A 25,313-nucleotide genomic window follows, 5' to 3' on the forward strand; every position below is an offset into this window, starting at 1 on the left:
AGAATAACGGCAGTTCAGTAACAAAGATTGGCGAGGAAGCGGTCAGAAACCAGTTTCCCGCGTAGACACAACAGAACTTACTGACTGCTTGAACCAAAAGAGAGAAAAAAAGGATGAATGATTCCAAGAGTTGTTTTTTTTTCCCCCCCGAGCGACTGTATGGATAAGATACTTCAAATGAGATGGGAAGTCTGGGGAAGGCGCAGGATAGGGAAGGAGTACGTTTGAGTGATAAGATTTATTTTGGCCCCCTCTAGTTTGAGAAGCCTATACCAAAGAGAGAGAGAGAGAGCCTGAAAAAAGAGAAAGAGGTATACATCGCAAAGAGACAAAATGCATCATCAGATGAACTCTCTAATAACCATTGGAGGGCATACAGTGGCTAGATTTATCTTGGACGTGGTGCTAGCTAGCAAGTCCCTCGGGACAGAAGGTCAGACGATAACGTCCAACGCTCACACTGCCTTTCAGAAGACTTGAGCGCTGGTGCGGTGGGTTCGGGCACCGACCGACCCGCCGGCATCCCCAGAGCAGGGAGGTGTTCACGTGCGGTTTCCCGCGCTCCGAGAGGGGGCGGCGGCCCGAGCCAGGCCGCGGGCGTCGGCTGCGCGAGATTCCCCAGCGCACAGGTCCGGCCCGGGGCGCCGCGCGAACGGAGCAGGCGGGCGAGAAACCCGGGCTTGCGCAGCGTGGTCGCTCGAGACCCGCGCCCCCGGGGCCACCGGGGGCACTGGGCCACGCACGCCGGGCCAAGCGCGCCTCACGTGAAGCACGGGGCGGGGCAAGCCTCCTCTCGCCTCAGGCCGAATCGCTCACCCGACGGCACGTAGTCTTCGTCCTCCTCCGAAGTGGAGAAGTCTTCAGAGTCGAATTCCTCCATGTCGCTGCCGCGCGGGGCGGGCGGAGCCACAGGACCTCAGCAGCTGCCCCAAACGGCAAAGCTCTAGGGAGAGACCATAGAGCTGCAGCGGGGGCGGTGGCGGCTGGGGCGGGGCCCCCCCCCCCGCCCCGCAAGATGTGCGCATGCGCAGAGAGGGCTACGTCGTCTAAACGCGACTCTTCCGGGCCAATGTCCCGCGCCTGACGGTACTGTAGTGGTTGAGAGCACGGGCTCCGCGCTGCAACGGTGCATGCTGGAACTTGTAGTCTTCAGCGCTGTCTGGTCGCTCTGATTTAATAAATGTGCTTAAACAGAATTCCAAGTCATTGGGGATACAGTTGGCCTTCGTTATTCACAGGTTGGTATTTTCGAATTCGCTTACTTGTTTAAACTTACTGTAACCCCAAAAATCAATATTCGCGGTGCTTTCTGGGGTTATTCGCGGACATGCGCAGAGGGTGAAACTTGAGTCAACCAGTGGTGTGGTGTAATTACTGAGGTTGAACAAGGCAGACACAATGGGCTTTCTTGCTTCATCTCTCATGCTCTAAATAATTGTCCTTCTCGCAGTTTATTTAGGGGCACGTTTTTTGCATTTTTGCGCTTTTTGGTGGTGATTTCGCTGTTTAAAATGACCCCCAAGCGTAGCGGTGAAGTGTTGCCTAGTGCTCCTAAGCGCAAGAAGGCTGTGATGTGCCTTATGGAGAAAATACGTGTGTTAGACAAACTTCGTTCAGGCATGAGTTGTAGTGCTGTTGGCCGTGAGTTCAATGTTAATGAATCAACAATCCGGTACATCAAAAAAAAGGAAAAGGAAATTCGCCGATCTGTACGTGAGGCTGCTCCGGAAAGTGCTAAAGTAACGTCTATAGTGCGTGAGGAAGCAATGGAAAAGATGGAAAAGCGGCTGAATTTATGGATTCATGAGATGACCACCGATAAAAAAGGTGTGGTGGACAGCATTGTCGTGAGGCTGAAAGCCAAAGAAATTTATGGTCATGTTACCCAGGGCCAGAAATATGTTAAACCTTTCTCCGCTAGCGCTGGCTGGCTTGCACGTTTCAAAAGGCGGTATGGTGTGAACAATGTTAAACTTGCGGGTGAGGCAAATTCTGCAGATCAGGACGCTGCGGAAGGATTTAAAAAATACTTGCTGAATGTTATACAGGAGAAAGGATATGTGGAAGAGCAGGTTTTCAACGCTGATGAGACTGGCTTATTTTACAAGGACGTTGGCAAAAGAACCTATATAACGCGAATGGCCTGCAAAGCCCCTGGCTTTAAATCATTCCAAGACTATGCAACCTTGCTATTGTGTACTAATGCCAAGGGCGACTTCAAGTGCAAACCCCTAATGGTATACAGAGCCCAGAATCCACCAGCACTTACAGGGAAAAGTGTGAACCATATGCCGGTCCATTGGAGGTGGAACAAAAAAGCGTGGATGACATCCGATTGGTTCCACAACTGCTTCATACCGGAAGTCGAGTGCTACCTCCAGGGCAGAAACCTTGCCTTCAAGGTTTTATTAATTTTGGATAATGCCCCAGTCCATTGCTGTGAAGAACTCAAAAATGGCCACCCCAACGTAGAAGTTCTTTTCATGCCCCCAAACACTACGTCTCTCATCCAGCCCCTGGATCAGGGTATAATAAAAGCTTTCAAGGCACACTACACCAGGGAGCTTTATAGCAAGGCCTTTGAGGCTCTCAAGTCCAACACGGAGACTACCATGTTGGACTATTGGAAGTCAGTCACTCTACGCAACGTTATTGATTATGTTGGGACAGCATCAAACAAGCTACTATCAATAGCTGTTGGAAAAATGTTTGGCCAGACTGTGTGCAAGATTTCGAAGGCTTTGAAGATGTTACAGAAACTATAAAGGACAGTGTCAAAAACATAATGCATATTGCACATCAAATAACTGGAGAAGGATTTGATGACATGAAGGAGGAAGACGTGGAGGAAATTCTGACAGAGAAGGCAGTAGAACCCACCAACGAAGACCTGGATGAGATGGCAAAACAAGGCACTGGAGTCGGCAATGACAAGGACGGTGATGAAAGCCAGCCTAAGACTTCAAGAATTGACCCTCTTACAGTGACTAAAATATCAGAATGGAATTCTGCCTTGGAAAGAATTTTCAGTGACATGGAAGAGTGTGACCCTATGCTTGATCGCAGCCTCAAATTTAAGCGCCTCACCTCCACAGCATTTGCTCCTTATGCCAAGATGCTTAAAAATTTGAGGCAAAAAGCCAAGCAGACAAGGCTGACCCAACTTTTTGAGCCAATTTGGGAGGGAGAGTTGCCGACTCCGTCAACAAGTCATGAGAGGCAAACTCCTGAGGTTGAACTGCCAAATGTGGACATGCTGCCCTCTTCCTCTTCTGCAAAATAAATTCCACCTGCCTCTTCCTTGGTTTTCATGGGGCAAGCCAAGGTCAAGAGGTTTAACCACACTGTGTGCTGCACCATCACACATTCCGCCATTCCATCAACAGTAAGATTCTAGTTAACCTTTTCATGAAATCTCTGGTTTTTTCAGGACTCTATTTGCATTGCTGTGCAGTATACAGTATGTGTTCACAGTACTCTGTGTTTAGGTGAATATCATATGTTATACTATGTGTTTGCTACATGTACTATATACACGTGTGTACTGCATGTGTGCATATGACTGAGGGAAGGAGTTAAGTAATACAGTCGCAGTATTGCGGAGGACATTACACAAAAATGCTGTAATTGAAATATCGTTTTATTATAAAGAAATACTGCACATAACTATTGTAAGGAAGATATATTAAATAAGGTGTCTTTGAACAGAAACAGACATAAAACAAGATTATATGTTGATCAGTTGACAGAAATGTTGTGATCAGAGACTCGCACGAACCCAACCCTGTGTTTCCCCCAATAGTGGTTCGGTATTCGTTGAGTGTGCACGGTGACTTTAGAGACGTTCCTGTCAACAGGAATCGACTGCATTCTAGAATTCAGACATTATCCACACGAATCCTTCAAGTGAATCCATTTGGAAGAACAGCCACATACGATCTTCATAATTTTACCAGACTAAAATTTTAAAAATTATAATCCAATTATGGGAGGCAGTAATCAGACACAAATGCAGATGAGACATCAACAGTTAACATCCTCATTGTTCAGGTTTACGTTTTTTACAGCTGAAAGTCTGACTCACCCAGTCCACAGTTATCTAATGAAGAAATAGATGAACACACATTTGTGATTAAAAGGACATTACAGTGGCAGTATGCCAGGCAACTTTTTAAAAAACAGCCTAATTGAAACATAGTTCACATAAAATGTACCCATTGAAAGTACACAATTCAATAGTTCTGGTAAATTCACAGACTTATGCAACCATCATACCAAAAATGAGCCCCTCACCCATTTCTCCCCAGTCCCCAGCCTCAGGCTTCATCTTTCTGTCTCTATAGTTTGCCTATTCTGGACTTTTCCTACAAATGGTATTATATACGTGGTCTTTTGGGATTGTCTTCTCTCACTTAGCACATCTTTAGAGTTAACTTCTCTTAGATATATACCCATGGAGTTGCTTGATCATATAGTAATTCTGTGCTTTACCTTTCAAGGAAAACTGCCAGATTGTTTCCCAAAGCAGCTGTGCCATTTTACATCCTCAGCAGCAATGTATGAAGGTTCCAGTTTCTGCACGCCTTGCCAATACTCCTGTCTCTTTGATTAAAGCCATCCTACTGGGTGTGAAGCCACATTTCATCGTATTTTCGATTTGCACTTCCCTGTTCGGTAATGATGTTAGGCATCTTTTCGTGTCTTTATTGGCCGTGGTGTATGTTCTTCGGAGAATGTCTATCCAGATCCTTTGTCCATTTTAAAATCTGGTCATTTTTCTTTTCATGGTTGAGTTGTAAGGGTTCTTTATATACTCTGAATACCAGTCTCATAAAACAAAGGCCTTGAAAATATTTCCTCCTGTTGTGTGCCATCACTCTCTTGATAGTGTCCTTTGAAGCATAAAATTTCTCATTTTGATGAAGTCCAATATATGTTTTTCTCTTGTCCCTGGTACTTTTGGGCTTCTATCTAAGAAGGCTTTGCCTAACTCAATATCACGAAATTTAACGCCTGTTTTAAGTTTTATAGTTTTAGTTTGTGCATTTAGGTCTACGATCCATTTCAGTCGATCTACCTTATGGGAGAATAGAAAAACAGATGTGAAATTAGGACCCAATATTTGTAAGCTTAACGTGCTCAGCCTTTTCCCTTGGACAGGGTAGGTGGAACGTGCAGTGACAAACTGGGACATAGCTTTTTTCCCCATCGCTGGGGTCCAAGTCTGGGGGAAAGGATGTGTTGGGGTTCTTTAGCAGACTTTTTCCTCCAGCATCATCTCGTTTCTCCCAGTCTTTTTACAGCTCACTAGCACTCCATACATTTGTTCAAATGCACAAAGTTTCTAACCACTTTAAGGATAACCAGGGTAGGCGCTATTTTCCATTGTTTCAAATAATTTAATGAAGAGGCCAACTCCGGCTCAAAGGCACGTGTTGTTTCACCTGAAAAGCATTTTACATGGATTCAAATTTGTTGTAAGCACTTAAAAATGGAGATTTCAGATAATCTACATTTCCAGCTTCGCTTGAAAAACTGGAAAATGGCTATTTTGGGCTCAAAGTCCCACCAAGTGGAAATAGGCTGGAACCAAGCAATGGTTGGCCCCTTTAGACAGGGCTCTCCAGTTGGCCAGAGTGCAGATTCCCTCAACTCTCTCTTAGATTCCTGGTTCATTATTACAGTGTCGTAATAATGTTGCACTGGTTTATGGGGTCCGCGCTACCATACTCAGCACCTTTGACCCCTCATCTTACACAGTCTCTTTCTGTTGTCCAATCTTGGGTTATCGCCTTTTGAAAATTGAAGAAAAGTTCCTCTTGCCTTGGGTCCTGGATACATACAATCTAAGGGGCTTCTGGCCCAACTCTGCATGTGGGGTTCTCCTGGGGTGTTAGAAATTGTTCTGTAGCTTGTTGTGAGTGGTAGCTACATAAACGTATGAATATGTAAAAATTCATCACGCTGTACCTTTAAGATGTGTGCACTTTACTGTATATTGTACCTCAATAAAAAATAAAGAGAATGGATGGGCAGTCTCCTGCCAGACATTGTGTTTGTCTACAACGCCTAGAACTACATGGGTCATCTATCTTGTGACCATGATGTAAGACACCCAAACTGGACAATTTGCTGAAAATGGCAGAGCAGAACAAGACTTCTGTGGAGTCACCGAGAGTGCTAAACCAACATCAGAGCTGCTCTTCATGTGAACCCACTGTTGAAAAAATTTTTTTCATATACTGTATCAGCTTTCAGCTATCCCAGTGTGGAATCAGACAAAAAGCTTCTTGATGGCATGATACAGCCCAAAAAGTGCAGTTAGTAGGACTCAAGTTCATACGTGCATACAGTTTGATCACATCTTTGAACAAGAACTTTACCATAAATTATTTAAGAAGTTGGATGTAAAAGAAACAGTTAAACATATGGTAAGTACGAAGTTATTTAAAAATCCAAAAGTCTAAGTCAGACAACTTTATTGTGAAAGATTAAATTCACTGACCACTGAAAAAAAAAATAACCGTTCCAGTTCACAGAATTGAAATTAATTCTTTATTGATAAACATTTATACCAGCATTAGAAATGTCAGTAGAAAAATAAAATTTAAATAATTTTCTATTGTACAAAGTGTTGATCATTTTGACGATAGCAGTTAGTGGAATAATCTAATACAAAAGTTAAGCTGATTTGAGTCACAACCAGCCTAACAGTGCAAGAAAAAGAAATGCACGTACACAAAACATTCTGCATGTGGACAGCTAATGGCACAAGGGCTTCACATTCCAGGAACTGGTGTCTTAGGGAAGGGTGGTATGCAATGCAGTTGTAATGAGAACTTAATTCAAACCATAGCAGTTAGAAAGGACACTGAAATCAAAAGCCAACATACAATTTAAAATGTAAAAAACATAAGGAGTGGTTTACTTGCATCAACTTTTTCTCACTTGTTTAAACATTTCCTAAGAAGTAATGTTTTGCCGAATAATTAAAAAATGAGTTGAGAGCAGAGAGAGACATCCTTCTCTTGAGATATTCATTAAATATTTTATATGGACTTGTCTTCATAAAATGCCTTCATCCCCAAACACCCATATTAAAGAACGGAGCTTTTATGGTTGGGAGCTGCCTCCCTCCCCTGCATTAAAAAAAAAAAAAAAAAAAACGGGAAAAAAAAGAAAAGAAAAGTGGACGTCCAGCTGGGAAAGGGGGGGTTGCATAGGCCCTAAGAAAGCCAGTTAGCTGTTGGCAAAAATTCTTAAAACCATATATAGTAAAATAAAATGTTCAACACATATGCCAATATTTTTCCATCTGAGTGACCGCCCCCAAATAATTGTGTATTTGAGAAGAGAAATTAAAAAAAAAAAAAAAAAACCCAAGGTGGACTAGACCTATTCTTTATCATTCAAATAGTTTCTCCTTAAAAACCTTTCAAGCTACAATTCTCAATGTATATAAAGGTCTATATAAATTTATTCACAGGAGAATGTTCACATACTGGGATGGATGAAATATTCAATAATTTAAAGACACATTCTTATATTTGAAGTTTTTAAAAAGAGTGGATAATCAAAGTATAGCAAAGAAACAGATGGAAACAAAAACACCTTTCAAAATGCATTAATTTTTCTGTCTTGGCTCTAATAACCAAATATTTAAATCATCGATCAATATGTTCAAAAATTAGTATTCAGGGGGAGGTGCCTAACAACCATAGAACCATATGTTCAATTTGTAAAATTCTATCCAAAAGAATGTTTTAGATGGGAATTCTAATAAGAGGCATACTTCAAGAGAAATGATTAAAATAATTTTCTGTAACAAAGGATATAATGTCCCAAATTTCTTACACTGAAGGGATACTTTGCAAAATCACAAGTCCTTGAACTGAAAAATGGAGTCTCATTTAAAGACTTAGAGGTGCCTGGCTGGCTCAGCCAGTGGAGCATGTGACGCTTGATATTGGGGTTGTGAGTTTGAGCCCCACGCTGGGTACAGAGATAACTTAAAATCGTGGGGCAACTGAATGGTTCAGTTGGTTAAGTGTCTGCCTTCGGCTCAGGACCTGATCTCAGGGTCCTGATCTCAGGGTCCTGGGATCATGTCCCATGTCGTTGTGGGTGAGCTCCCTGCTCAGTAGGGAGTCTGCTTTTCCCTCTGCCCCTCCCCCTGCTCCTGCTGTCAATCTCTCTCTCTCTGAAATAAATAAAATCTTTAAAAAAAAAAATCTTAAAAGCAAAGACTTAAAATTTGCTAGAAAGATTTGCACATCGGAGGGAAACTCGTTGGGGAATTTGTAAAAACATTTGCCAGCATTCCAAGTCTACTTGTAATTTTCCACCTAGTCTGAGCATATGTCACTGTAATTTTGGTACGTGGTCTAATGGCCTGTTAGTTAAAAGAAAATGGCCAATTAATTTCTGTGATCTCTTTTTAATTCCTCCTCTTTAACTTTCCCTGGTAAGTTGGTCCTTTTGGCTATTTTTAATCAGAAGCCAGAGGACATATTGCTTTAAATGGAATAGATACGCTTGTGTGTAGATAACCCCACAGGCTGTTAGCCTTACTGCCACAATGAAAACTTTCCTTTAAAAACATCAGATTTAATGATCAGAAACTATTCTGAACACAGAGCAATGGCTACATTCCATTCAACACAGCTGAAGTGGTAAGGATCAAGTTAGACACTTAATTTTTGCAGTCCTTTCTCTTTTGAAGGTCACAGTTTTTAGGCCTTTTAATGAAAAAGGCAGTAGAAGGAAAATTAAGATAGCTAAAAGTGGGTTTAAAAAACTCAATGTTTAATTCTCTGGAAGGATATATACATTCTCTTGAAGGGAAATATAAATGTGGAAGCATATGTGAAAATAAACTTTAGGCACTTTCTGGGAGTGACACCCAATACTGTAAGAGTGGTGACCACATTAAGACTAAGAAACAAATAACCACCAACTCTACTTTAAGCCGCATTTCTACAATTTTAACCAAAGTCACTAAGGAAAACTATAACAGAACGTTAAAAAAAAATTTTTTTTTTTGGTACCTCAATGTCCAAAGAGCATCCTAACCAATCTGGCTTAAAATTTTGAACTCAAGCTATTTAATAGGGTATGTTTCCAATTAAACTTAACAAAATTGATAGAATGAAAGTGATGGGGAAAAGGGATATAGGAATTCTGGGAGGAAAAATGTCTCAATGAGCTAGCTTATTTTGCTAAAATGTACACAACAACAAATTGACAACTCTTATAATATTATTAAGTAATCAGAGGTCAAGACAGTTATCCAGAAAATGTCACATCTTCTTTTTCTTTCAACAGTGGAACTGAAGCCACTACTTGGGTTGTAGGACTTTTTTCCCTATTACATTTCAACAAATTTGTTCTCAAAGCTCTACTCAACCAAAACCTACTTGGCACTTATTGTCACGAGGATGTAGTAACAGAAGAGTCTGCCAAATTTTAATCAAGATTAGATTAGATAAGATTTTAGTACAGTATGCTCAGAAAAAAAACCAGTATTTTTCATAGTTTCTCTGAAATATGCAACATTGCATTTTCTCACAGAACACTGTAGATTTCAGTTGTGAAGGACATCAACCCAGAAGCCCTGTTGACCTAGCGTGGGTAAAGGTACACCTGTAAAACTGCTTAAATTAAATCCAAAAAAAAAAAAAAAAAAGACACTAAGATTTGATTTGTTTTGGTTGAGAACAATAGGAGTCCAGAAAGATCTTTAATTCCTGGAGCTTCAAACTGAAGAAAGGCCTGAGAGGTCATTTTTCCCATACTTCTTCACCCAAGTCTCTTCCATTTGAAGAATTAAGAAAACACTACGTTCCATAATGCATTCTTTTTGTGAGGAGCCTGTAAAGCTTAGGTTCAACCTCCTGGCATAAGGGTATGTGCTATAGGGTAGCTAAAATCCGTAAAAAGGAGACCACCACTACACAAAATGTCTGTCCGGTGCCCAAGGTCAGGGCTTCAAATGGTATCATTTCCTTTCCTGCCGCTCGGTATACTCCAGCAATTGCAGCACCTGCTCAAAAAAAAAAAAGTGTTTAAGAAAAAAAAATCAGTGTTAATATAATCAGGAAAATACACCACTTAAAATCCTACTGTATGTAAAATGTTCTAGATTTTTTACATTAAAATTTAAATACTGTAGAAATGTTTTGTTTTCCCTATACTTTTTTGCTGCCTCTTCTAGGTTTTAAGTATTCCCCATGTGACTTACAAATCAATGATTAATGCTTTTAGATGTTGAAAAGTGAGTCCTTAAAACTAAGTCTCCTAGATTTACTGAATAAAATAATCTGGAAGTTATAACCCCAATCATGAGAATATAGCAATTTCCACATGACCTGATTACAAACTCAAAAACATCTCTTATTTGCCATGCTTAGCATTTAACAGGTACCTAAAAAAATCTTGGCAGTGAACACCAACAAAACTTCTGTGTGAGACTAAGCAAGAAATATTTCAGAAGCCACAGGGAATCCCCCCTCCACCTTCCACGATACTCAGAGCTCCCCTCCCGAAGTGGCCAGAGGAGGGAGCAGAGGAATGGAAAAGAAGAGGAGGGCTCTTCGCTTATGAAGTTGTTATTAATTCAAAGGGCAGGAGGGGAGAGATCCTAAGGGGATCCTTTCTGTTCCCCATATCATTAATCGTTTTTATTAGTCACCACAACTTCCTAGAAACTGAGTAAACCAAACAAACACAAATATCTTAATCTCCCTAGGAACCCATATGAATTGCTACAGGGACTCAGCATTGTACCGAGAAAGCCACGATTTTGTTAGCCGGACGAGAATAGATCCAAAGTCCCCAGATGACCCTCCTCTCAAAAACTGTTCCAAACAGAATCCTCTTTGGTCAATGTGTTCATTCATGCAAATATTTGTTTACCTCTATGTCTGATAAGGTATGATCCCCATTCTCATTAATGCTCAGAATCAAGCTGAGACACAGAAAGCATAAGCATGAAACAGATTTTGAATAATACAAGACAATATACAGCATCTCAATCAAATGTCTATACATTTTATACATGGGATATGAAAGCATATTAACATATTTTAAGAAGAAGTAGAAAGAGCAAATGAACCAGTTTCTGTATTGGTTGCCTGGAACACCTGTGGCTTTGAAATGCCCATCTCCAGTGGCCACGCATACATACTGTGTTACTAACACCTGGAAGGCACCTGTTTCATTGGGCCCCTTCATAATTTAGCTCCAAAAAAAGTGGGTTGGGTAGAAAGAAACATAAGAAACTTGAAGTAGGCCCTAAAATGGGGTTTGGATGATGAGACAGGGAAGAAAGGGAAAAGCAGACTAGGAGAGCAGCAAAATGGGAAACAGGCTCTATTCATACCGGGGTCTTAAAACTAGAACGGACACACTTATTGCACAGTTCCCAAGCCTTAGGTATTATGTTAAGTTCTTTAATAAACATTGCCTTTTATCATCACACAGCCTCCAAGGTGGGTAGCATTATCCTTATTTTACTGATGAAGAATCTGAGACAGGTCCTAGGGACCAGGAATCCAATAAGGAAACTGGAGCAGAAGGTCTCCAAGGAGCAACAGTAGGTGATACAGTTAAAAATACTATATAAAGCCAGTTACGGAAACACCTTAATGCAGACAGGAGAAAACTGGCTGCCTCCTCTTATTACCACAAACGTTTCATCACCTACAGAACACATAGAAATGAGGCCACTCTGTCCCCAAAAAAAACTCAAGTCAAAAGACAGAGGGACAGTTCTGCTTAGAGCTCAAGGCTTAAATTCACACACACACAAGATACAAATTAATAGGAATGTTATGTTTCTGTTTTTTAAGCATATATCTATGTTGACACTTATACCTAGAAAAAAGTCTGAAAGCACATACCAAAATGCAAATTGCGGTTTTCACTTAGGGATGTGATAATGGAGTGTTTTTAGTTTTGCTTTCTTTTAATTTTTTTATTTCTATAAAACAGAGATGATATTTATACTTAATCATGAGCTTAAAAATGATTTAAACTCATTCTCATCGTTGTGACATGAGCAAGAGCCAAAACATAAAAGAAAAAAGAAGTAAAAATAATTTATAATTTGTTATTCCAGTAACTGAGTGGAGGAAAACATGACCAGAAGACAAATCAGGTACTTTTCTGAACAAGAATTCTTGTCATCAGAATCAGTCTTCTGTCCTTAAAGTAACCAGCCCTGAGTGAGGAGCATTAACTCATAAGCAAGGTCGCGAAGCCACCAGACAATGCGCAGCAGACAAGAAACAAGCAGTAGCTTCCAAGAAGATCAACGGCTTCTTGTACTGGCGACCTATCTCATAAAACCTCACGTGGCGTATCTGCGAGTTAAGAGAAAATACAACCTAGGAAGTCAAAGCTGTTAGCCAAATAATGGGGGGGGGGGGGGTGAGAGGTTCGAAAAAAACAGTACACTCAAAATGAGGCCCAAGGTTAAAAGTCACTCTTTTTTTTCTTCACTTCACTCAGACATGTTTCTAAAGTGGACCCTGAAAGTAAGTGACGAGTCATATGAAACGCGGTGACTGGTATTTTAATGTCTAACATACTTGTCAAGATTCCAGCAGTAATTGGTCCCACGATGCCCATCAACAGGATGCTTACAGACATGAACCTACCATATTTGTGATGTCTGAGGGTGAAGAGGGCCAGTAATCCAGCAGGGACGTGGAAGAAGAGAGAGGACACCAGTGCCCACAGGAACACACCATACCACATCTCTACAAGGAAAAGCAGAGAGAGGTCACAAGTCGCCGACTTTCCGGGCACAGTGATTACCAGGGACCGGTCATCGAACCCGCACATTTCATTTTCCAAGCCACCCAGGTGCAGTGCAGGCTCCTCAATCAAATATCCAAACAGTGATGGTTCTAGGGGGATCAGCCAACAGCAGCCCGCAGGCCACCAGCTGGTTTTGAACAGACACTCTTCCCGGGACACGGCCGTGCCCGCTCAGTTAAGTCTTGCCTACAGCAGCTTTCACGCTACAGGAGCACAGCTGACACAGAGAGCACACGGCCCGCACAGCCTGAAATATTTACTATCTGGCCGCGTTGGTAACAAGTTGGTCAACCTCTAGAATGGCCAATCATGTTAGTCTTCTCCAATGAAAAAGCCATACGATTTTATTCATTCAACAATCACTTTCAAGACAATCCAGTCAGCATCAGCCGTCGCCCCTTAGAATAGCGAAGCTCTTCAAGATATGAAATAAACACCAGAAAATAGAAACGTCTGGCTTCGAGACAAATGGCACGTAAGTGAGGGGGCAGGATGGAGGAGCTGGTTCCTATGGAGAATGTCCAGTTAACTTTTCAGATGACTGCAAATCAGGCAACAGTAAAATATTTGATTACCAACTTTGTCTAAAAACCTATGCATGAGCCCCCTCGGAAAATAGAAGAGAGGAGGAGATACCATCCTGCATCGTGACTTTGCAATCTGGTAGAAAGCATACGTGGCAATTTCCCCCACCGAGCCCAGGCAAGGCTTTAGAATTCTCAAAATAGCCCTTTCGCTCCCCACATGGTTACAATGAAGGTGTCGGGTCAGATCAAATCCGTTGTCCACCCTGCGCTGGAAGCACGTAGGTAACAGGCAATTTCAGAGCTCAGTCAGCAGCTTACCTCAGCACTACTGACGTCTGGACCGGTTAACCCTTTGCTGTGGGGGGCTGTCCTGTGCGCTGCAGGACATGGAGCAGCAGCCCTGGCCTCTACCCTCTACTATGTCAGTAGCACCCTCTCCTCACTGTCACAACCAAAAATATTTCCAGACTTTGCCAAATGTCCAGGGTGGGGGGAGGGAATCACCCTGATTAAAAACCACTGGTCTGACTGAAGCAGAGGGTCTATAAAACTAAAAGCAGTTCAAACAACAAAGACAGGGGTACCTGATTGGCTCAGTCGGTAGAGCATGAGACTCTTGAGTTCAGGGTTGTGAGTTCAAGCCCCACAGTGGGCATGGAGCCTACTTAAAAAAAAAGAAAAGAAAAGAAAAAGAAAGGCTACAAAGACAGATGGGGTCAGGTTATGGTGGGTTTGTAAGGACAGACTAAAGACTTCAATGTGAAAACCCTAGAAGCACCATTAAAGCATTTGAGCAGCAAAAGGTTGTCAGGACATTATCTCACAGATCCCATCTTACACGCCCAGTAGGAATACACACTAGACAACCTTTCTGGAGGGTAATTTAGAAGTGTGTATCCAAGAAAGTCAAGTGTGCATGCCCTCCGCAACGGCGACCTCACTTCCAGGCGTACTCCAGGAACACCACCTACAGGAATACACATGCAGGCAAGGGCAGAGGGCCCAGGGGTTCCAGCAGCACCGTCTGTAAAGGCAAAGACCAGACACCAACCGCGTGTCTGTCAGTGTGGGACTTGTCAAACACATTTTGGTGCACCCACATAATGTAACATTACGCAATCACATAAAACATGGGCTAGATCTCTATATACTGAGGGGATTAAGATGCCCAAGCCACCTTGGAAGTTAAAAAAAAAAAAAGCAAGGTGCAGAACAGTATATAGAAGAAACACAAACGAATGTGTGTGTAAATATTTCTATGCACTTGGAGAAGCGTCTGGACACAGTTGTATTTAATAAATATTTATGACACGCACAGGCGCTGTTCTAAGTGGTTTACAGATCTCAACCCATGCAATCTTCTAAACACAGCTCTACGAGGCACAGATCATGACTACCCCTGGCTCCTGGATGAGGAAACAGAGGCAGAGGGAGGGAAGGAACTTGCTGGAGCCCACACTGCTGGTAAGCCCACAGGGCTGGCAGGAGGCAGAGCCTGGTTGGAGTCCAGTTGGAGCGTGACACCCGAGGCCATGCCGTCATCCTGTATGCTGCAGAGCAAGCAACAGAAAGCAATAGGAAAGTGTTATTTCTGGGGAGTAGGACAGGTTGGGGGAGGGCTGATGACCACTCACTTTTTACTCTGATTTTTTCCCTCTTTTTTTAAGTAGGCTCCATGCCCAAAGGGGGGCTTGAACTCACAACCTTGAGATCAAGACCTAGCCAAAAGAGTGGACGCTTAACCACCCAGGAGCCACCCAGGAGCCCCTACTTTTATTTTTTTTTAAAGCTTTTCTAGCTGCTTATTGGCTTTTATGAAATTATTATAAAAAGAAACTAGAAAAAGAAAAAAGAGCCTTTGTTCTCCTTCTAAAAGAGCAGCTCAGGAAGGCTGATCTGATTGGAATGAACAATTAGAGAAACAAAGGGGAGCACCAGTCGGCTTGGGGACAGTGGAGAGTGGGAGGGGAGGGGAAGGGGCTTTTCTCAAAGCTGTCTCTGAAGCTGTACTTGAAGCCCTTGCGAGAACCACTGCTCTGCCTGTTTTCTTTCCAGATGCATTTCTGAACTGTTAGGGGTGGGAGATTAGGAGTGGAGGCCAAATCCCTCCAAGCCACCCTTGGCATTGTCACTGATGACTGTTCTAATTCTTTGCTCATTTGACTCAAAGTTTCAATTAATACCATATTCTACACATACCTAAATCAGGACACCTAGTTCAAGCCTGGGATGATAGGCTGTGAATGAAAGTATCAGGCGTGCCCCATCCTGGGCTCAAGGCTTATTAAAAACAACAAATGAGGGGCGCCTGGGTGGCTCAGTCGTTAAGCGTCTGCCTTCAGCTCAGGGCGTGATCCTGGCGTTCTGGGATCGAGCCCCACGTCAGGCTCTTCCGCTGGGAGCCTGCTTCTTCCTCTCCCACTCCCCCTGCTTGTGTTCCCTCTCTCGCTGGCTGTCTCTCTGTCGAATGAATAAAATCTTTAAAAAAACAAAACAAAACAAAACAAATGACTAGGGGCGCCTGGATGGCTCAGTAGGTTGACTGTACAGGTCATGATCCCAGGGTCCGGGGATCGAGCCCTGAGCCCCTCCTTGGGTTCCATGCTCAGCTCAGTGGGGAGCCTGCTTCTCCCTCTCCCGCTGTCCCCACCCACCACCCATGCTCTCTCTCAAATAAATTAAACCTTAAAAAAAAAAAACCCAACTGAGGGTGTTTGGGCACTTTTGCTCTGTGAAAAGCTATCAGATAGCTATAAAAAGTTTCAAACCACTTGTGAAACTTTTTTTTTTCTGCTGAATATCTTTAGAACAATTTTATAACACTGTTGAAATTGGTCTGTTTGATGGCATTTGGCAAATTCTGCTAAACCAACTTAGATCATGTAATATGGAGCATAAAGTGATTAAACAGTAAAGTCCCAAGCTTAAAAATTAAATATGTATTACGTAATAACGAGTATGTATAAAATACATAACTATATATATATATAGATATATATATATATATATATATATAGATATATATATATATATATACACACTAATTAACTACTGTCCCTCCACCACCAAAGAAAAAACCACCTTTCCAGTCAGTATGTTGATCAGAAATTGCAGGCAGGATTCGAATCCTCAGGAAACAAGCCTGTACTACCGCAGCCTCCTTTCCAGCCTCGGGCCCGGAGCCCCTCTTGCTTCCACAGCTAGGAGACTCGCCCTCTCTCCTTGGCAGCAGCCCCCCGAGGCTGCACTGTCTAGTCCCGATACTGCCCCTCCAACAAACACGCACGGTGCCCACAAATCCCTCCCGCCCGCGCAGCCACTGTCGCAGCCTGGCTCAGGGAGGGCAGCCTGGTCTTCCCGGCCTGAGCCGCCTCCTACACCACCCACCGCCGGCTTGACCCCAGGCGACAGCACAGCAGCACGCTTCCCTTCCAAAGCAGTAACCCCGTCTTCAGTCCCGCAGCCCTAACTAGCTACCGCCCAGCTCACGCGCAGACTCTGCCCTCCATCCCGCCACCTACTCTGCCAAATGCTATGGTGGCACCAGGAACACCACCGTCCCAGGGGGGCCAACGGGATGCAAACCTCTGAGAACCCAGAGCAGCGGCCATCCTGGCTGCTGGCTGCTACAACTGACCTGACACCACTCCCAGGGCCTGCTGGAGCTCCCCAAGTTTTAGAGGTGAGCGCTGCTTTCCATAGCGACCCCGGGCTCTGCTGGAGCCCAGGTTCGCCCTGGAGGCCAGAGAACCAAGGGCAGTGAACTGGGAGGTAAGACACACCAACTTGACAACTTCCATGAAAGTGGGTCCCGTAGGACTGAGGCCTTATAAGAAGAGGACAGATCTCAATCTCTATCTCTCTCTCCCCGCCATGTGAGGACATAGCGAGAATGTGGCCCAAGAGGGCCACTGCTACAACACGGCCATGCCAGCACCCTGGTCTTGGACTTCCGGACTCCAGAACTGTGAGAAAGTTTCTGTTATGTGAACCACTCAACCTAGGGCACTTGGTTATAGCCGCCCAAGCAGACTAAGACACCAACGCTCACTTATTCCCAATTGCTCCTGCCCCCAGGAGGACTGCTGGGCTACCAGCCTACATCTTCATTTTCCTAAAAGCTGAAAGGCCTATTTGTAAACAAGAGCTGGCACAGCGGGTCAGCACTTCCTTGAGCTTCTGAGAAGGGGACGCACACTGCACCCTCCTACAACCTTGAGCTGCATCCATTAGCGACCTCGGGGCCTACATGCTTTATATAGCGTCTCTCAAGTCACATTAAGTAGGAAAAAAAAGGCTTTATTATGTTAGATTAGTATACTTTATAAAACACTTTTCAGATGGATGAGATTATTACAGCACTCTTAATAGCAAAGGCAAACCCTGATCAATAAAACACTTAAAAGAAAACTAAGTGATTTCCCCTTAACCTACTGCACCTTAATTTGCTATCTATTTAGTAGCTATTTATTGATCATCGTATAGCACTTTTCATTTCTCTGGTTCAATACACTGTGAAAAATCTATGCCTCCATATCTTACAGCATTTCTTTGTTCACTGTTTCAAATCAAGTGCATTATCTTCAGCTTTGCCTACTCCGACGGCTAAAGTCACGCCACTTCCCGCTGTTGAAGTATAAATCAGATAATTTATTTGTAAAAAAAAAAAAATTATAAGGGGAAATCAGATGAAGCAATGGTGTCCACACACTTATCCCCAGAGCCTGTGAATAGGTGGCAAGGGCAGTTTGTGGGTGTGATTAGATTAGGGGTCTGGAGACAGGCGAGTGGCCTCGCTTCTCCAGGTGGGCCTACCGTAATCACAAGGCTGCTTGCAGGAGGGAGGCAGGCGGGTCAGAGAGATCTGAAGATGCTATGCTGCTGGCTTGAGAGATGAGGGGGAGGGGCCGTGAGCCAAGGAATGCAGGCAACTTCCAGAAGCTAGAAGAGGGAAGAAAACGAATTCTTCCTAGAGCCCTCAGAAGGAAGGCAGCATTGCTGACTTATTTTGGATTTCTGACCTCCAGAACTCTAAGATGATAAATCTGTGTTGTTTTAAACCACTAACTTGTGGCAAGAGCCAACCACTGCAAGCACTGAGAGTTCACTCACTCAACAATCAAGTATTTATTGAGCTCCGTGCATAGGTCAGGCGCTTCAGGGAAACAAGACAAAACAAGACAAGACACAAGACGCTGCCCACAAGGAGTTTATTATCTTACAGAATCTGTTTTCCAGACAGACACTGCAGTTAGAGAAATAAGCCACGTGGATTGCAGATTCCTCTAGGTGAGTTCTGTACTAACAAAAGGCTGGCTCCCTGGCCCTCTAACTTCCACAACTGAGTCATCCATTTCCAAGCAAGCCCTCAAGACCAACCTGGCCCCAGTTAGCAGGAGTGGAAGAAGCCTAAGCCAAGGGGGCAGGGTGAGGCTCAGCACTTAGCTGTCCTCTAGGCTGGCCCCACGCCACCTTATGTTCCAGGTCAAACCACCATGTGAACAGTCAGCAACTCTGAAGCCGGGGTCCTAAGTAGACCACGCCAGTCCTCCTGGGAACTGGAGTCCTACCTGGTCCTGCAACTCCATGCTCAACTGCCTTGATACTAACTGCCCATCAGCCTCCATCTCTCCACACTGCCCACTGGGAGACCCCTCCCTTACTGAACCCCACCTACCTACCAAGGGGTCCATGTGTTCCCCTGGTTCCTGACACAGAGCTCCTAAAACCCTTAAAATAGTGGTGCTGGAGGGCACCTGGGCAGCTCAGCCAGTTAAGCATCAGGTCATGATCTCAGGGTTGTGAGACTGAGCCCCACAAGAGGCTCCATGCTCAGCGGGGAGTCTGCTTAAGATTCTCTCTCTCCAGGGCGCCTGGGTAGCGCAGTCGTTAAGCATCTGCCTTTGGCTCAGGGCGTGATCCCAGAGCTCTGGGATTGAGCCCCGCGTCAGGCTCCTCCGCTGAGAGCCTGCTTCTTCCTCTCCCACTCCCCCTGCTTGTGTTCCCTCTCTCCCTGGCTGTCTCTCTCTCTGTCAAATAAATAAATAAATAAATAAATAAATAAATAAATAAATAAAATCTTAAAAAAAAAAAGGTTTTCTCTCTCCTTCTGCCCCTCCCCCCACTTGCACACATGCTCGCTCTCTCTCTAAAATAAATCTTTAGGAAAATCTTTTGTTCTACTATTTAGTCTTTGACCCTGGTTTCTGATACAGAACTCCTAAATCCCTTGGCATTTCCAGCACCTCTTTTGTTCTCATGAGGGAACTCTTGGTGGGCTCCAGGATGGGGGCTGGTCACCAGAAAGCCATGATTATAAGCATGGAAATTTCAGGCCCATCCTCCATTCTCTGGAGAGCGAAGAAGAGCTGGAAGTAGAGTTAATAATCAGTCACGCATACGTGATGAAGCCTCCATAACACTTGAAAGCAAGGGGTTCAGAGAGCTTCTGGGTTTGGGGACTACACCTATGTGCTGGGAGGGTGGCAATCCCCCAACTTCACAGGGACAGAAGCTCCTTTGTTCAGAATCCCTTCTGAACCCCACCCTATGTATCTCTTTATCTGGTTTTCATTTGTATCCTTTAATATCCTGCGTAATAAACTGGTGATCTAGTCGGTAAACCATTTTCCTGAATTCTGTGAGCTGCTCTAGAAATTAACTGAACTGAGAAAGGGGGTCACAGTAATCGCCAACTTAGAGCCAGCTGGTCAGAAGCACACACGACAACCTGGACTTTTGACTGGCATCTGGAGTGGGGAAACTGAGCCCTTAACCTGTGGGATCTGGTGCTAACTCCAGGGAGACAGTGTAGGAACCGAACCGAAAGGCAGGACACCCAAATGGTGTCAGAGAATCACTTGATGTGTAGAAAACCCATCCAACTGCTGTCAGAGAACTGTGAACGTGGGAAGAGTATGAGACTACAGGGAAGCAGGGAATTTCTTCTAGACACCCTTCTACTCCTCCCTAACAAGGATGACCTGCCCACCGGGACCAGCCACTCTGGGCTGCCACCTCTCTCCTAACACTACTGCCTGACTGCTGGCTCGTCCCTGGCTTCTGAGTGTCTGGCCTGCCTCACCCCAGCGGTCTCTCAGGCCCCTGGCCTGGCTGGATCTTGTCTGTCCTGATCTGGCCTTCTCCATACAAAGCCAGAAAGTCTGTGCTCATGAGTGTGAGGGTTCTTGTTGGTGACAAAATATTCTAAAGTTGCTTGTGGTGATGGCTGCAAACTCTGCGGATGCTAAAAAATCCCTGAATTGTATACTTAAAAGAAAAAGTCCATCAGATCATCCTTCCTCTGCTCAAAACCCTCCAATACTACCCTCTGGGATCTGACCTCACCTCCTCCTCCCCGCTATGCCTACACTGTCCCATCCTCCTTGCTGGCCTTCTTTATGTCTCCTAAGCAAGCTCCTGTGCCAGGGCTCTGAACCTGCTGTGCCTTTGCCCAGAATGTTCTTCTCCCAATAGCTGTGTGTCTCGTTCCTCTCGTACTTTAGATTTCAGTTCCAATGGCATCATCATAAAGAGCTTCCTTGTGACCTTAAGTAAAACAGCATTCCCCCCCGACACACAAGACCCACCACTTACCCACCCTACCGTCTTACACACGATCAGCTGTTCCTTTCCATACTTTTAATTTTATTTTCTCTCTATCCCCATCAAAATGAAAGCTCCTTTATTTTGTTCCCTACCACATCTTTACTTGGTACCTAGAAAACAAAAGGCAAGCAAAAGACACTGAGTAAATATTTGTAGAGTGAATGAATAAATAACTGGTCCAATTGCAACACATTCCTTTTTTGTTTTTTTAAACTGTTGACCCATTCTTGACTCTAGCAACGGCACAACCAAAACATAAGTAGGTTTCACTCTTACACACATACTTTAACACTGATATTAATAAAACTCATACTTCAGAGCGTTAATTTCATTCCTGATAAAGAAAATATCTGCCTTCCTTGGCATTCAGATTTGCCAAAAAATGCTGACAACAACAAAAGAAATCTGAACAACTTGGAATAAGGAGGGTTAGGCAGAACTGTAAATGGCTAAATTGCAAATGCAGGTTAAAAAAAAAAAATCAATTCTAAGCTCCCTGAAAGTGACAGACCACAGAGGATTTTAGAGCGGTCATTTGGCCATACTGACTTAGCATAAAGTGCAAGTAACCTTTCCTGTGAGGCAAAATAGGAACAATTCCAGATTCGGGTCAATGAATGGACCTCACTGTAAGCAGGCTTTGGTGCCTCAAAAAGGAGAAACTCCATGTGCCCATAACATCCATTGGTGCAGTTAAAGATGAGACACAGCAGGGAGACTGTGTGTTTACCCAACACATTCTGATCAACTTGCGGTCAAGGACTCAATCTCACGCATGTTTATACCCCCAGCCCAGAGCCTACACTGGGCCAAATGTATACTAGCTGAATGAATACCTTTGAGTGATCAACACCCCCAAATTATATATCCATTGAAGCACCCATACACTCATGTACATAAGGCACTTTCCTATTTTCAGAATAATTTCTGAAAGCAAAATAATTCTTGTCATGCTAAAACTACTGTCCCAAATCCACTTATCTCAGTCTTAAAAAGGCAACTGAAAGCCAGACAGACTGAAGAGAACATTCAGTTTTAAAGTATCACCTGGCATATGACTTATCACAAAACGCTTAAGGTACCCTTCAGTGGAGAGCTGATAAACACCACACTCACCAAATGAGCGTGACCAATAAAGGCACACACTGATGTTAAATATCTCCTGATGTAATGCACTGGGAAGTGGACATCACCCATGTAGGTAAAAAAAAAAAAATTTTAAGATTTATTTATTTTAGAGGGGGGAGGGGCAGAGGGAGAGGAAGAAAGAGCATCTCAAGCAGGACCCCTCCATCCCCGTTGAGCACAGAGCCAGCAGGGGGCTCAAACTCAGGACCCCAAGACTATGACCTGAGCCAAAATCAACAATCACAGGCTTAACTGACTGAGCGACTCAGTCACCCCCCATAGGTAGTATTCTAAATAAAAATGTTTAATCTGAATGTAATCATGAAAAAGCAATCAGATAGATTATCGGACAGTGAAATTAGCAAGGACTCTTCAAAGACATCAATCTTAAGAAACGAAGATGGAGTAACTGTTCTAGATTCAAGGAGACTAAAGAGACATGATAATTAAATGCAATGTGTGGGGATGCCTGTGTGGCTCAGCCAGTTAAGCATCTGCCTTCAGCTCAGGTCATGACCCTGGGGTCCTGGGATCCAGCCCCACATCAGGCTCCCTGCTTCTCCCTCTCCCTCCACCTGCAGTTCTCCCTGCTTGTGCTCTTTCTCTCTGTCAAATACATAAATAAAATCTTTAGGAAAAAAAAATAAATGCAATGTGTGATCCTTGATTAGATCTGGGGTTTTTTCCTTAAAGAAAAAAAGCTATAAAAGACATTATTCAGACAATTAGGAAATTTAAATAAGGCCTGTATGTTAGACAGCATTATTCTTTTTTTTTTTTTTTTTTTTTTTACTTGTAAGTAGGCTCCACGACCAACATGGGGCTTGAACTCACAACCTTTAGACTAAGAGTCACATGCTCTACTGACTGGGCCAGCCAGGTGCCCCTAGACACCATTATTCTACTGTTAAATTTCTTGGGTCTGATAAGGGTTTTTTGACTATGACAGAAAGTGGACTCGTTTTAAAAGATACATGCTGAACTATTAGGCGTCAGGTGCCATCACTTCAATAACTTCCTTTCAAATGGCTCTGCAGAAAGTAAAAATGTTATGTATATATATATATATGTACACATATAATACATACACGTATATATGCATATACATGCACAGAGATGCAAAAGTAAAAATATTAATAACGAGTCTAAGTAAAGGATATATATTCATTACAACAGTACTTCAATTTTTCAGTATGTTTAAAAATTTCAAAATAAAGAGTTGGGGGGAAAATAAGGAAACAAAAACAGACTAATCTGGTCCAGTAGTACCTCCAGACTACCTGAACATTTCATTTTTTAAACAGTGTCTCCAGAATGCCAAATATTTCTGTTGTCACTGTCAAATGTGATCTCAGTACCTTTTCAAACAAAAGGGAATTGCCAGATTACCGTTTTAAGTATAGTTACAAACTAATGTCTGCATCTGCCCCAACATGGTTATTATCAGCTGTCCGGGGAAAATACTAGGCAGGTAATACACAGCAAGTCCCGGGTGTCCACTGAATGGCGCCTGGCAGTCGCTTCCCAGTGGATGAGAAATCACAGGTGCCTTGTTTATGACTGCAGTCAGTAATCCAATCGTCCCTCCTTTGCAGGTCTCAGGCCCACTTCTCGAATTGTTTACCAGGTCAAGATACCAGTCCTCTTTGCTGGACTGCTCAACCTCACCCTTCAATCGCCACTGTTGTGTCTTCTTGTCTTTAAAGATCCAACACAGAGCTGTGCCCTCCTCTCAAAGCCTTTATTAGCCTTCCCAAGTAATTTCTCCTCCTCCCAGGTGAGCACGCAGAGCTTTCTACCTTGTATTATAATTTTGAAAAACCCTTACACCAGGACCAGGAGAAGCTCCAGTGGGCGTAAGAAGAGTGAAAAGGAATCTGGGTCAAAGATCTCGAACGCACGAGTGGGGAACTCGGCAACAGGTCTCAGAAAGTGATTCCTAGAAAGAGAAGCTGCTGGAGTGGGTGCATTTGGACCGAGGTGCGAGCGAACGGCAGACAACCTGGGCGGGGGGTGGGGGCAGGAGCGATACTAGACCCCAAAGGAGCGGGACCGCAAGCGCTGCGTTCGGCCCCTCAGCCCACCCGGGACGGTGCGGCGTCCGAGCCGCGAGAGCCGCGCGAGGCCGGCGCGGACCTCAGAGGCCAGGCGCATCGTGCCCCAAACAAGGAGGGGCGACCGCTTCCGGGACTCCTTCGGGTCCCAGTCTGACCTGGGGGTGTCTGGAAACTCCAAAAGCAAGATAGTCCTACTGGTGGCCGAGCTCCCTCCACTGACCCGTCCACTCGCGGCCACTCCCTCGGCTCTGGCCCCCAGTGCGGGGTCGCAGTGACTGACCCGAGGTGCCGGCGAGGAAGCAACGGGGGAAGGTTTATATCCCCCAGCATCCCGCCGAGGGAGCGGGAACCTCCTTCCAGGGGGAAAACACCCCCGGGAAGGTGGGACCGGAGGGCGCAGAAAGAGCCCCCTTTCAGTCTGCCCACCAGCCGGCTGGGGAAGGGGCGCCCCCCTGCCGGGCGGCGGCGCCAAAGCGCGCAGTGCGCAAGCGCGGCACGGGGCGGGGCCGGTACCTGGGAAGGAGCAGAGAGAAGTGGAGTTGGGGCACAGGGTCCCGTTGCCCACCCGCGGCACGAGCTTCAGGCTGAGGATCTGCTGTAGGAGCCCGGCCGACCCCCCGCTGCCGCCGCTCCCCTCGTGCTCCATCTCGCCGCCATTCACCGCAGAGAGATGGGAAGAGCGTCCGAAGTGCTGCCGAGGCTCGCTCGCACTCACGGACCGAATGGCTTTCCGCACCTCCGCAGCCTCAGCGTCACTCGCGGATGAGGCCCTCTTCCTTCCACCCCAACGGCGCGGCCAAGTGATGGGCCCTTCCTCCAATCACAGAGCGCGGCACATGGTAGGGGCGGGGCGAGAGTTGTTCCCGCCCCTGACGTTGCGTACGGGCTCTAGACCGGGCACGAACGGGCTACGCCCCCTACTGGACAAGTCTCCCCTATCCAGGAGGATGCGCGCTCTGCTCTGCCCTCCTCTGCAGCGCCACCTATAAGAAAGTGGGGGAATTGCATACCCACCCCAGACCTGACGCGTAGATTTAAAAGGGACCTAGCAAAGAGAACCAGGTGAAGGAGACTGAAAGACAGTGCGGCAATACCTTCAACATTTGGAGGGAAAGTGATTTTTTTGAAAGCTTAACTTACTTTAAATTAAACATTGCGTGCAAAATTCATA

General features: G+C 44.6%; 2 protein-coding genes across 9 annotated transcripts in view; both read right to left on the minus strand.

The window, feature by feature from the left end:
* The window catches only part of CFDP1 (chromatin remodeling protein CFDP1), a 123,049-nt gene extending 122,028 nt beyond the window's left edge, over positions 1 to 1,021 (minus strand). The window contains exon 1 of one of the 3 annotated variants that reach the window (XM_045796014.2): positions 817 to 1,020. In XM_045796014.2, coding sequence (XP_045651970.2) covers positions 817 to 880 — 64 coding nt within the window. In that variant the 5' untranslated portion in view covers positions 881 to 1,020. Of the gene's footprint in view, positions 1 to 816 lie in introns of all 3 variants that reach the window. The other 2 variants (XM_045796013.2, XM_087870616.1) reach the window with 2 other exon arrangements.
* Positions 1,022 to 6,532: 5,511 nt separating this feature from the next.
* Positions 6,533 to 24,949, minus strand: TMEM170A (transmembrane protein 170A). Of its 6 annotated transcripts, XM_087870619.1 has the most exons (4): positions 24,656 to 24,731; positions 18,165 to 18,290; positions 12,591 to 12,761; positions 6,533 to 10,042 (listed from the first exon to the last, which is right to left on the minus strand). In XM_087870619.1, exons 3-4 carry the CDS (start codon positions 12,757 to 12,759, stop codon positions 9,912 to 9,914), a joined length of 300 nt encoding a protein of 99 aa, XP_087726745.1. In that variant the 5' UTR covers positions 12,760 to 12,761; positions 18,165 to 18,290; positions 24,656 to 24,731; the 3' UTR covers positions 6,533 to 9,911. The 6 variants fall into 6 exon arrangements, with proteins under 6 accessions (XP_087726745.1, XP_045651971.1, XP_045651972.1 ...); XM_045796015.2 differs by lacking the exon at positions 18,165 to 18,290 and having other exon boundaries at positions 24,656 to 24,949; XM_045796016.2 differs by lacking the exon at positions 18,165 to 18,290 and having other exon boundaries at positions 12,660 to 12,761; positions 24,656 to 24,948.
* Positions 24,950 to 25,313: the final 364 nt, after the last annotated feature.

Source organism: Ursus americanus, chromosome 21 (assembly GCF_024610735.1).
Source record: "Ursus americanus isolate L20-20 chromosome 21, mUrsAme1.1.p, whole genome shotgun sequence".
NCBI classification, from domain to species: Eukaryota; Metazoa; Chordata; class Mammalia; order Carnivora; family Ursidae; genus Ursus; species Ursus americanus.

What these genes read in the sequence shown, in the direction of transcription:
- TMEM170A (XM_045796018.2), bottom strand. Translation starts at nt 24,472, where the DNA reads ATGCTGGGGGATATAAACCTTCCCCCGTTGCTTCCTCGCCGGCACCTC. An exon ending in GAGTTTCCAGACACCCCCAG is followed by an intron (nt 12,762 to 24,297) that starts GTCAGACTGGGA and finishes TTTTCCTTGTAG; the next exon opens with AGATGTGGTATGGTGTGTTC. An exon ending in TACTGCTGGAATCTTGACAA is followed by an intron (nt 10,043 to 12,590) that starts GTATGTTAGACA and finishes TTTTTTGAGCAG; the next exon opens with GTGCTGCAATTGCTGGAGTA.